The sequence below is a fragment of the Struthio camelus genome, chromosome 1 (genome assembly GCF_040807025.1).
Source record: "Struthio camelus isolate bStrCam1 chromosome 1, bStrCam1.hap1, whole genome shotgun sequence".
NCBI classification, from domain to species: Eukaryota; Metazoa; Chordata; class Aves; order Struthioniformes; family Struthionidae; genus Struthio; species Struthio camelus.
Window position 1 is genome coordinate 26,233,912 of NC_090942.1, and position 13,831 is coordinate 26,247,742.

Genomic DNA, 13,831 nt, shown 5'->3' on the forward strand with positions numbered 1-13,831 from the left:
GCCAGGGGATGCAGAAAAGAGAGATAGATTGTCCTACCTTGATGGCTACAGAACACAACTGAAAGGAAGCACAACTGTGGTTCCAGACCAAGCTCTCTGTAACATATACACCTTTTACATTAAGCCATAGCTGCACAACAGCATTAACAGAACCATGCAAAGAATAAGAATGACAGGTCTTCTCTCCCCAGCTGAGCATCTGAAAATGCTGTATTTTGCTATCTGACATGCTATCTGAAAATGTTCAGATCTGAAAAACTGTATTTTGTCAAAGATGCACATTTTTCAGGAATTACTTTCATTAAAATGACTGTGATGTTGAGAAAAGGGAAACACAAAAAACATAATTTTCTTATTTAAAATAAAGCCAATATTTCAATTAAAATAAGAATAGGATAGCAGAGAATAGCTGTTCAGTTTGTTACTCAAGAGAAAGGAGAAAATGTTTTTTCTTTTTAAAGTATGGTTTTAATTGTGTTGCTAGGGCAACAACTAACCAACATGGTATTAGCTCACAAGCCTGAGTCTGAAAAGAATGAAATAAGGTTTGTACCCATATTTACCCCCGATTGAAATCAGAGATTTAGCTGTTTTCAGAAAATACAAAGGATTACTTTGATGTTAATTGATTTTTCACTACCTAGTGAACCATTTACTGCAGCAGAATAAAAAACAATGGGAAGAGACAGATGAAAAACAGAACTGTCCTGAAACTCTCAAGCAACTGGGCAGAAGCTCCTTAGTACTATCGTAAGTCATTGGAAAATGGCCTTGGGGTAAGAAAGAAAAAAATGAAAACCTGCTCTCTCTCAAAGAAGAAAAGATTACACAAATTCAGGGCCTCAGTTATCAGCATAGAGAAGAAAAAAAAGAGGAAAAGTTCCTAAATTATTCCTCATGCTACATATCATCCTCTTTGTATGATGCTTTATATACTTCTATTGGTTTTCTGTTAGCATCCTCCTGGGAAGGAGCCACCACAATGTGGCTGGAAGGAGAAATGGGAAGTGAGATGTCACAAGACACTTGCTCCTTTGAGATGACACAGAGCATGCACATCATCAGCCAGAGCTAACGAGGGAGGACAATCCCTTACTTTGGTAAATGTGCTCCTAGTAATCAATGAATACAACTGTAATAATGTCCCCCGAGAGGGGACATACGTGAGAGATATAAGATCCACCAAAGCAAGTCACCACCTATAGATCAAAAAAAAAATTGGAGTGCCCCTTTTTTACATGAACTGGAGGTAGATTTTGTCCTTTCAGCTGCAGTCTAATGGAGTACCACAGAATCAAAACAAATCAATGGACAGCAACAACAGCTACACTGATATCTAATGAGAGAGGCATTTCAAATGCTTTATCAAGGCTATGATTTGTTGCTTCCCCCCCTTCTCTGGCTCCCAAGTTATCTACTTGTCTTTGGCCCAAGAGTTCTTGAGTGTTACATGAGATGCAACCCATGCACAATAAAGAATAGCTGATTTAAGAGATAACAACATGTGGCTGAGCAAAAGGTTTACCAATAGCTAGAAGCACTTTTGGACAAATTAAGACTTCCTGGAGCACAGCCAGATAATTGTTTACATGGCCGTTGCCATACGTATAAAGGCACTGCTGGCGAATGGAATACTTAGGTTAATTGAACATGTGGTGATCTGCAAAGGTAGTTAACTCAACAGGAGACGTTCCTACTTGCTGAACTAGGCAAGTAATACTGAATTGAAAGAAAAGGAAATAGAAAACAAATTAGATGTGTTCTCTTCTTTATCCTTTGTTTTAATACCCATGGATGTTGCAAGGAGGGTTACAGTATGGTTTTGTTTGTTAATTTTTTTTTTACTTCATTCAGGATTGAAAGAGCCTTTATGTGATACATTTAAAATGCGGAGCAAGGAACGATTGAGACTTCTGTCTCTGTGGGAAAGAGGTCTTTTTTTTTTCTAAACTGCCCATCAACTGTCAGATCTGTTAGAAACATTTCAAGAGCAACTGTGGCACTTTTGGAAGCTCATGGTTGTTTCATGAAGCATAAAACCGGAGATGGGATGAAACCGAACTAAGGTGCAGTGCTTTGTTCTGAGCTCAGTAGGTTGTTAATTTTTTTTCATATAGGGCATTGTAAGCTCAAAAAATTTACACTTGCAGAGTTTTCCTCTGATTGATTTTCTTTTAAGCAGGAAAAACATCTCTTTAGAACAGGAAAGGATATTAATTCTGGAACTATATGGGAGATTTTCCATCTGTCGAGAAACTTTCTGAACTTCTTCCTAGATTTTCATAGTGGCTGTTTGTCTCTAGCAGGATCTCAAATTCTTTAATATTGGAAAAAAAGGAGAGAATAATAATCATCTCGCATCAATTCTCAGCAGTTGCTGATACAGAATAATATTCGCAAAGGCCTGATAACAGGTTCTCGCTACCTGCCTTCCAGGCTTGCTCACTGGAAGGGCTTCTGGGTGTGTTGGAAGAACTTTATACTGCATCCTGCACCTTGATCATTCATCTGCCTGACTAGTGTGGGCAGCTGGAGCATATGGAGCTTATTTCTGAAAGAGATTGGATAAACTGGATTGCTTACAACTAATTCTTCTTTAGATATTTACAGATAGGTGATTTTCCAGTCTTTTTAGGTTTGAAAGGCATGTTAAACAGCTGCAAAAATTGATCCACATCAGGAAGCGTTTAAAAAGCTTTCATAGAGTCTTAGGCAGGCTCCTGAGCACCTCCAGCTCTAGGGAATTATGGTCTAAATAAAGCCTACTATCCAGTACCTTTTGCTCAGACATGTACAGCATGCATAGCAAGCCTGCTTTAATCTGTATAACCATGGAAGTGATTACCATTAAAAGTTCACTTTTTTCAGTGTTGATTTCAGAGGCTGGATGGTATTAGTTGAACTACTATCCATCTGTGGTTTGAGGTCATTGCAGACTTGTCACAGAAAGCAGACCCTTTCCATTTAATTGCCTTTTGTTAAATATTTGACCCCTCTGATGAAAAGATTCTAAAACAAAGATTAGTACTTTCCTATGGTTTACACATTATGCCTGAAGGTTGCTCTGTAACACTCAAGAGTTTTACAACCTATGCATTTAGAAAAGGGATGGCTTTGAAACTCAAAAGGAGGTGCTGAGTATGTCAAGGAGGCTAGGAAGCCTAGGGGCAATCCTGGCCCCAGTGAAGTCCTGGCATTTCCATTAATTTCACAGGAATGGGATTTCTTGCTTGATACTTAACACTCCTGTCATGATCTTTACACGTTTCCTTTAGCTTCATGTGTGATGTACACATTTCTGCATGTTCAACAGCCTAGCCACTACTGAGAACTAATTTAGCTGTCATTAAAAGGGTTTCATATTCAAAAACTGCGATGAGCTCTCCATCTCTAATACAGTTAACCTCAAAGTATCCCATACTGAATACTGAGAATGGAGATTAGTTAATAGTTATTGCTGGAAATTTAGACAGTGACTACGTAAAATACATTTAATATAGAAAAAAAATACATATATATATATAGCAAAACAGATCTAGATAGAAATGAATTTAAACTGTGAATTGGAATCCATGTCTAGAAAACATCTGTGAAGTTTCAGAGCGAGAAAGACAACCACACTACAGCACATCATTTTCAGATGTGTATGTTGTTTATTTTCCCCTCTAAAAACGTCGGCCAATACAGCTTCAGCTTAGATTAATCATTTACCATGCTTTCTGCTTCTCTGTTTTGGCAGATGTGTGGAAAACAGTATGTATTGAATACAGTCTTTGCTTCATCATTCCTAAAGCATCCTCAGAGTTAAAAGACAGGGTTATTTCAAAATCTTCCAAAAGGGCTTGATCCTGAGCATGCAGCCTTCAAACTAGAACTTAAGTTCACAGATAAGCTATAAAACACTGGAAGAAGTGCCTCAGTGATAATGTTGGCTGTTATATGATTACACCCACAACTATCATTCTGTACTAGTAACAAAGTAGAAGATATAATAGTATGTGACTGAAGGCCAACTAATTAAATTCATTTAGCTGCTTTACTTCTTTTCTGTCTCCTCATATTAGTTGTTATTACAGAAGTATGTTTTTGTCCCAGATGGGATCTGACCCTGTTGTAAAACAGAGAACATCCTGCCCTAAGTAGTTCATAATCAAATTAACATCAAAAAAGACAGACGCTGATTTTGTTGGCCATTTCTGAGGCTCTTAGCAAAAAGGTAATGGACACAAAACTGATCACTCTCATGTGCAGATATTTTTAAGGACCAGTTGGCAAAAGTAGCACAACCCTTTTTAAAGAAGCATGTTCCTGTTGCAGAGATGTTGAATTATTGAAACAGAAATTTCATCTATAATTTCTCTCTCACGTAGGTGGCTCCACAGGGATTCCTGGATCCAAGGTCCAAGTAGGGGTGACAGTTAGCCACAGCAGCTGTGTGCGAGAGCAGCTGTAAGCAGTGTTGCAAGCTGAATACAGCTAGCTACTTGCTTACTCTTACTGCCTGCTACAAAACCACAGCTGAGAGCGCTAGGACAGTGGGAGAAGAGGAGGAATGCCACTCTTGTCTCTCAGCCTCAGTTACTGATGTCAGATGGCAACATGATTCAAACCAAAGATAGTAGAAAAGAAAAACAAGTAACACCCCTGCCACTGTGTGCTGCTAGCTACCACCTAATAAAGTAGTCAATGCTAAAGGAGCATGATGAGCTCTGTGACCATACTGTGCCCTTGCTTCCTCCCTACCCTCTGTCATCACATTGCCTGCTAGCTCCAGAGTAACTCAGGGACACTGGGGAAAGGCAGGTGCGGATTTGCCAGGCAGCGGGAGAGAAAGGCTGAGGGGCATTAGCTCCTCAGTTAGCACCAGACAATAAACATATCACATATTGAGATCACAGTTACACACCTGTACCATCTCCTCCTCTTTCTCCTGCCCAACCGTTTTTACTAGGACTGTGTCTACCCCAAATTCACTCATGTGATAAACGCTGTTAGCTCACAGGTTAGCAAGTGAGCATGCAGGACTTGTAGACACTAATAAAGCATCTGACTAGTGACCCTAATAAAGAGAAACCCATAAGGGAGACATAAAGAGAAAAGTTTTACTTAAAAAAAAAAAAATCACTGATTTGGAAGGACAAAGAAGAACAGCCATGAATGGCACAGGCTGGGCCCTGGCAAAGAAGCAAGACAAATCCTTATACAGAAATATAGACTCGTTCTGGTCGCTTAGGAACAGGAAAATCAGGGAGACTTTCAACGCTGTATGCGTTCCCACTATTCTCCTGGGCAAAACCTGTGAAAGACAGTGTTTGTTGTGCATGCACCAGATTGTCTTTCCTGTGCCCTAAACTGAGTATAGGCTATTGGGTTTCTCTTCACTTTGTGGACCTTAGTCCTCTCCATCAACTGAGGTGACAGAGTAGTACCAACCAAGTCCAGTCCTGACCCCACCTGCAGTGGGGCAGTGAGTCTAAAAACCTGAAAATCTTTTGCCAGTCATTCTCCAACCTCAGAGAGCTTCCAGGTGTGGGTTATTTGCAGGAAAATTTGATTCATAGGTTTCCACAACAGCTGCAGCTCTGCCAACTAGAGCAATAAATGCCAGGAGCTTTCGTTGGTCGTTCAACAGCCATGCCACAACCTCCATGAGGCCCAAACCCCATATAATGACATGGAGCAGGCCACAGGCATCTGGTTAAAAACTCCTGGCCTAAAAGCAGGAATGAAATTAATCTTTTCAGCCTGAGCAGCATGCGTTCATCATTCTGTTCCACACTGAATTTTAAGAGACATTATCATTCTTATGCCTCACCACAAACCCACTGCCATGTGTGTCCATTTGCCAGCAACTGCTTTCCTCTCTTTCACTCTCCTGTTCCATCCAATCTACCCACGCATGCTCTTTTTTGCTCCTCTAAACTCCTCATCCTCCAGTCTGTCTTTCTTATCCTTTTTCTCTCCCTAGCTTCTCTCCTGCCGCTTAAAAAGGAATCATCACTACTGATAAGTCCATAACCTTTTCCCATACACAAAGAATCAATCTAAATTTTCAGTCTGGCAAAAAGATTTTCTATTACAGAGCTGAAACAAAGAAACAAACACTGACATAATATTCTCTACAACTCATTCTCTTCACAGCAGCCATATTGATATAACAGGGATAAGGGCATACTTTCTTAAATACAAAACAAACAGCTCAGCTGTTTCACAACAAAAATCTTGGTCTACCAATATCAACAGATAGAATAATTTCTTCAAAGAGTTTACCCTAGTACCCACTGCTTATCAGTACCTACGCAGTCATACCCATTGTAAATCCAGTTATCCTATCCTCTCAGCCTTGCTCCCTGGTATTCCTTTCCATGACTTATTGTGTCTTTAACTAGATGATATAATTCTCAGAGCAGCAACTTGGTGTCTTCTCTTTCTCAGTAAATTGCTTGACCCTTGGGGGGCTGGCTAAATGACAAACCCAGCAATAACAAACCAACTGATCCTCTTCAACAGGAAATGGAGAGTATCCCCATTGACTCAAAAGACACAAGAGCAAAAATATACCACTGATATGAAAATAAATAATCTCTGATACAGAGGAAATATTGATGAAAACTGTTTTTCCCCCAAATAAGTTTAAAATTGAAGACCTGACAAATCCTAATAATTAGCAACTCTGCTGTTGCTGGGCAGAGAGATCTGTAAGAGGATGCAAGCAAAGGAATGAAGTGGAAAGAGATGGCTATGTCTGATAGATGGGAGAGGATGGAGACTATCTATTTAAAGTTTGCTTTAATTTATGCCTTTTTTTTCCTCTTGACCACTACACTGAAATCAAATAATTTCACCTTTTGATTGTAATTTCTCCTCCGATGGGTTAATTTCAACCATAGTAAATTAGATATCACATATACAGTGATACTGCATAGGATTAAGCTCTGGATTAAGACACTTAACGCTTTGATGTCTATACAAAGACTATTCCATGTGTGCCAGGATCTAAGTTCCTATTATAGTTACAGCTGACACAGTCAGTGTAGTCTAGAGGGCAATTTCTTAACTATGCCGGTATTGGCTGGTAAACTAAATACTCTTTGGACTTTGCTAACTCCATACTGGACCTCTGTTAATTATGAGAGCTTAGATACCAACTGTTAGATTCAGCTACCCACGTACAGACATCTATTGCCATCTAAGATATCTTAGGATATCCCTCTGAACCTCCAGCTGGTGGTTCAGAAGGACATGGGGTCTTTGCCAAATCTGCCCATCCCACTGGGTGTCCTGGATTCACTGGAGAGTCTCAAGTGGCATAAGCCCCTGTATTTAACTCACTACCTCCATCCCTAGGGCACACACTGATGCGGAGACACTTAGATTTAAGAGACGGATTTCCTTTTACTTTAAAATCGGCTGTTAATTTTGATTAAAGCCTTTATTTACTGAATGCTGGGGCCTCTGACATTTGTCCGCACTTCAGCAAACTAAAATAATCCTCCGTTACGGAGTGAACAGGATCCTCAGACCCCTAGTGCTGGGCACACATAACAACCTTGATTTCAAGGGGATTTCAGCGTCAGTCAGGAAGGCTTTGTCCTTGGCTGGGAAAACAGTAATAACATAGAAGTGGAATAAGATGCTTACAAATTGCCTTTACCTAAAGAGGAGAGACTACTGGACAGCTTGACATACCACATACACAGAGTGGCTTGTACCACAGTTTATGGACACCAGTGAAATGTGCATATTTTAAGGGGAAAGCTCTGTGTGTGGTGAGTGGCCCTTGTCTTTGTGGTTTTGTGGTAGTAAAATAAGAAAAACTATTGCAAATGGCTTTTCTCCAAGTATCAGGGCAAACCAGTGTGTTTCAAAGGCAGCCTGTTACAACATGAATAGGAACTAGCAATTCCTGAAGCCCCTGAAATTTTTAGAAATCGGCTCAGGTTTGTCTGAAACTGGTATTATATCAGAATGCTTTCTAATTCACATTCTAGTGCAAGGGAATCAAGCCACTATGCATCACTGAAGACATACTTATGATGAACTCAACCAAAACACAATATATCACTTACCAGGACAAAATGAATCATTCTTTGAAGGTGCCCCTCTCTCTCCACTGACTTTAAGGAAAGACTAGAATACTGGTGCAATCTGACTAGATACCTAACTTATAAATGGTTAAATAAAATGTGATGAATCCTACCTTAGGTGCAAAATATAGCATATATATAAAAGGAGAAAAAATAAAAGGAAAGAAAATCAGACCAAACAACCTGCCTAACATAGCTAAAAACTAAAGTAATAAATGCGGGGGGTTTGTTATCAGACTATTATAAACTAGGCTTTCTTATAAGCAAAGTTTATATAGTGAAGTTAGATCATAAATCCAAAATAGCACCGTTGCTGGATACTTAGTGGTATAAGTGAGATCACAGAGAGTCTCTCTGCAGTTTAAATAGATGTAATACAGCGCATAAGAGTTTTGTCCAGGTTCTCTTCGAAGCTGAATCTCACCCATAGTAAATTAGAATTCTCTGGCAACTGGCCCATAACCTTTAAACTTTTCTGGTGGATGATCTTAATATACAAAGGCTTTTTATCAGTAAATTATGTCTGGATGGGAACCAAACTCCCACTCCTACTCTTTCTCCATGCCACAACATTTTTGTAAAGCTGAACAAACATATTACATTGAACCCATGGCTTTGTAGTGTAAACACCAATACTTTATATTAACACAAGACAGTCCAAAAGTAAGACACTTACTGTCTGAATTATTTCTGCAGTATGCAATGGCTAAATAATGCAATGTTTTAAGCTGAAAATATATACTGCTTAACTGTAAATTACATTTAAATGGTGTCTGAAATTGAACTCTTGTTCCATTTTTACTTTTTTCTATGTACTCATGACTAAAAACGCAAAGGAAGTATGAGCTTGACTGTCTCCTGTCGGAGACCTCCTATTAAGACTTATACTAAAAGACCTTCACCATGTATGTAGATTTTAAGGAATTAGAAAGTTACCTGAAAAGGCTGTCATTAGCTCGCATAATCCTTCTGTTCTGCAAAGGAAATGCTGAATTTCTGGAATTAGGTTCACCTGTACATAAAAAAGAGAAGCTTTAGAAATTTCATTTTTAAAACTGTTCTTTCTTCTGGAGCCTTAAATGGTTCAGCGTTTAATTTATCAGGGAGAGACACCTCATGTAAAATACTTGTGTCAGTGTCAGTAGGGAATTACAATTTTTCCATCCCTGCAGTGTGGGATAATGAACTTAAAATATAAGTTCTTCCTCCATAGCCATCACACAACAAAGTTTCAGACTTATGCCTCTCTCTCATCCTCATCCCATTTCTGCAGCTTCCTCATGCTCTGCTGGTTACCAATCACTGTCTCTCACTGTGTAGGAATAGCACATGCAGCATGCCTGCAGTAGTGGGTGAACCCAGAGCAATCCCACGTGTGCTGTGACAGCCTGGGAAGGAGGAGTGAAGAGGAGCACACTGCGGGAGCAGCCAAGCCGTCTGCAGCTCCACACAGCTTCATCACCTTCGCCTGGGTCCATACCTGAGTTAAAGAGCTCTGCTTCTTGAATTTCTGTGCTTGGGCACAATGGCAAGCTAACGTAGCTAAACCATATCCAGACTCTACTACAAAGAACGGTTTATGGACATGCCAGCAGACAGTAATGTTAGTCCAATATTTAGAGCCATCTGGTTTAAGTCCCTGCTGTGCTTAGACTTCCTGAGGGAATTTGGACAACTCCTTTGATCACCTTATGTCTCCATTATCCATGTATGAAACTTCTAGACATTGCAGAGTGCTGTGAGGATTATTACATTGCAGATTATTACAAACTCAAATACAATATTAATCAGTAGAAGGAGAAAAAAATGGTTTGCAGAAGCCTGAGAAGCTTTATTATCTGAACTCACCTGCAACCAAAGTTTCAATATTTTTAACAAATACTGCTGTATTTTGAACTGCTGTAAAAATTTCGTTTTGCATCCACTGAGGTATTGTGTTCTGCCCCAGGGGACCTAAATGTGCTCCCAGCTCTGGGTCCTCTGGACACACAGTGTTCTTTTGAATCTCTGTGAATATGCTTTGTAGCTGAACTACATCACTTTTAAAAGCACCTCTGTCTCTCCCAAGTCTATAGATCAGAGACGGTATTTTGGGTGTTACAACAATAAGTGCCACTTTATTGAAGTATGAGCCAAAGTGTATCCACAGTTTGGTCACATGTTTTCAAACAAAGAAAGACCTCAGTTTAAGCAAGTCACATATATTTTCACCACCAGATGAGGTTCTTATTTAGATATGTGCATATTTAAGTAATATAAATTGTGCCCACGTCGTGCTCAAGCGAAAAAAAGCAATCCTGAAAATACAAGTAAATATTGGCACCAGTGAAGCTTTGGACAGTGAATAAGCAGATTGTTGTGCCAGAGCAGAACCCAACTCCTGTGAAGGCCCTGGATGAGGACATCAGTCCAGTTCACACATTATCAATTGTAGGGGCACTGTCACTGCCTGGAGAGGTGCCTGAGTTATGTTTACAATGGAGTAAATATATTAGATGAAACTCAAAAATGATATAAGATGTGAAGCCTGAATTAGTCCAGCTTTATCTTCTGCTGAAGTTGTTATTGAGAAAGAGTTGCATGCATTTGCTAGCTGTTTCCCCCCATTTCTAAATTTTCTTTTTCCAATGGCATACTTGTTTAAATTTCCTTTGACCTCTGTAGACCCTTTTTCTGCATGACCTGCTGTGTGGGGATGGCCAAGTTCAGGTTGGAGAAGAGTGAAATGTGACACTTTGTTGTAACAATTTTCAGTGTTTACATTGAAATGTTTACACCCAAAATATCAGACTACATCCAAATAAGAAATTACTCTTGATCTCTGGATGTGATATAAAGAAGAATTAAATGTTGATATGTCATAAGTATCTTTCAGGAGGTCTGAAACTTGACAAAATGTTTTATAGTTGTTAAATCATGTTGCTGCATTGTAAAATGCAGCATCAGATACTCCTTTTTTGTGAGCGGGTGCTGAAAATTTTGGGTAGATCTGTCCCCTCATTCCCATAAAGAATAACACATAATCATGTACCTTCTGGAATAACTCTAGATGATGCAAGTCATCTATTTCAAAGCAGCTACTACCACCAGTTTTTCTGGAAGACAGGCAGATCAGAAGATCCCAAGGGCTCATGTCACCTGGCAGAAAAGAAGCATATTGAGAAAGAAAACATCATGCAATTGCTGTTTGAATGGAAAATGATTAGAGCCAAATCCTGTAGAACAGCAACCTACTGGGGTGGTAAATACATCAACAGCTACACAGGTGGCAGAGGGAACAAAAGACATATTATACTCATATCACAGTTCAAGTTTTGGAAGTATACTTAGGTGTTTCACAGTTGGCACCTCCTATTACACCCGTGGCACTTACTGATGCCTATTGATGTCCAGCCCCGTGGGGTCTTGCCTGAGACAACAGCATTTAGAGATGAACAAGCTGAATAACATTATCCTGCTTTACTCTGTTCCTTTTTTTCTGAACTCCTTAACTCCTTTTGTAGCACACATGCACAATATGTAGTACGATCTTCTGAGCTCTGTTCTGTTATTGAGAAGCAAATTTTACAGGAAGTAATTCTTAGCCTGAATTTGGGTATAGCTGCTTCCTAAATATTAGACACTGGATTGCCAACTTCTAGAACTGGTGAACATGCGGAAATCGAGTTGTAATGAGAAAATAGCTATATTCTTCATTACTAATTCTTCTTTTTTGCGGGGAAGCTGACATGTGAGACCATGGGATTCTATTATCAGGAAACAAGTATCACTGGAGCTGATCAGAGGTGACTATCTGAAGAAGAGCCAAAACTAAGTTGCATCAATAAAAACACCATTATGGATTAGAAGATATATATAGGTCTAGGAGTTTGCCCATGCTGCATATGATGCCCAGTGTAGCTTCAAACTAGCCTGGTCAGCCACCTGAAGCAGTCACTTGTTTTCTTCTGAATACAGCCTTAGAGATCTAGATTATTTAGAGATGGTGGCATTTCTGAAACAATCAACAGAATCGTTGTAACTGTTCAGGACAGTATAAATAGATTCAATAAATGGGAAATCATTTCAGGGATGGGGTGCCAGTCAGAAGCAAAAACTGCCAAACAGAAAGGGTAGCCAGAGAAGCTGTAAAGCATCTAAGGCAGGGTACAGCATTTAATCATCTCTCTCTTCAGGGTAGCTATTACAGTGATTGGTTGGTTGCTTCATTTCCTCCAAGGCTGGGAAGATTACATACATTTTATTTCCTTTCTATGCTACCCATCTGTGGCACCTTTAATTTTATAAGATTATCCCCTAAATTTGGTCCCACTGACAGCTACAGAGATATTATTCTGGCTGATTTCCCTCTCCAAAATGTAATTCTTTCCCATACTGATCGCCATTCTCAAACACCAGGCAGGCTGAGGATTTCACTTAAGGAGATTTAACACTCAATTTGCATTAAGTACAGTAATGAATGGAATGTGCAGAATAGATTCAGGATTATGAAAATAACTAGCACCTTTTTAATGCTTATAAGCAGTGCTTCAAAAAGCTAGAGCAGAACTTTCAGTTACACTCTATCCATTACTGTAAAGAATTCTTCAGTTTTACAAGAATCAGTATTATTGCATAAAATTGCATTAAGGCGTATGAAATTCAAGCAAGGCAGACTCACTACATGCTCCTTTGTGAAACAAACAAAAAAAAAAAAACTGCAGGTATAAAAAAATATGAGGAAACACTTCGTTTTAGTGCAAAAGATTGACAGTGTTAAGAACCTACTCGATGGTCCTGACCAGCCATGTAATTATCAGATAAGCAGCATGTTATGCCTTTGACTGGTAAACACCTTTGACTAAATCATTATAATTACATATAAAGCACAATGTCTGGCTGTGTGCAAATTGAAAGGGTGCTGGAGGGAACTCAGCTTCCCAGAAGCAGTTCATTTCCTTCCCTTGTTTATTGTTACACATCCTGGCCAGGGATGAATTTGACCCCTGACTCCAAAATATACACTGCCTTGTGTATCATTTGCCTTTAGGACACAGCAGAGTGATCGACATGAATGTACAAAAGAAAAAAAAAGGAAAAAAAGGGCTCTCCGACCTTACTCATTTCTGAACCAATGCCCAGGAAGTAGAACAGTTAACTTCTAGGAACAATTTTTCAGTCTGGTTTGAGTGCCTGCCATTATTTGTGTTTTCTGTTTAGGGTAAATAGATGTCTACCCAGTTACTTCAGTACAGAACAATCAGAACTGAAACATGCCTATTTATAGAAAACAGGAGACTTCCCATTAGCGAAACGATGTACACCTAGTGCTGTCTCTCAGATGCAGGCTGACAGAGCTTTCTGATTTCTATTTAAATATATCAATGCATTTTGAATCAACTACAATTGAAAAAATGGTCTTGGAAAACCAAAATGATAGAGGCATGTGTTGTAACAGTTATTTAGTTCTGGAGCAGACTCTTCTGTGAGCAGATATAGCTTATTAATTGCCCACGTCATCCCTTACAGTTTAGCTTTTTGACGAAAATGAACATCTATGATCATGAGACCATGAGCCTGTCTCCCTTCTAGAAATGTGATAATTATAAAACCATAACTCAGTAAAGAGGAGCTATTATTATTCATATTGTGGTAATAGCACATTACCAAGGCAAAGGATCCCAAAGCATCAGGCACTGTATTTTAACACAAAAGAAGATCCCTTTCACAGAGATTACATCTAAAATAAAGCAAGATACAATATG

At 39.2% G+C, this 13,831-nt stretch overlaps 1 protein-coding gene across 4 annotated transcripts in view; it reads right to left on the reverse strand.

Annotated features, from left to right (window-relative positions):
• Positions 1–13,831, reverse strand: part of CPED1 (cadherin like and PC-esterase domain containing 1) — a 151,194-nt gene that overhangs the window by 104,487 nt on the left and 32,876 nt on the right. For all 4 annotated transcript variants that reach the window (XM_009687314.2, XM_009687316.2, XM_009687317.2 and 1 more), the window contains exons 4-5: positions 11,119–11,225; positions 9,024–9,099 (exon numbers count right to left, since the gene is read on the reverse strand). In XM_009687314.2, the coding sequence (XP_009685609.1) occupies positions 9,024–9,099; positions 11,119–11,225 (183 nt within the window). The remainder of the gene's footprint in view (positions 1–9,023; positions 9,100–11,118; positions 11,226–13,831) is intronic.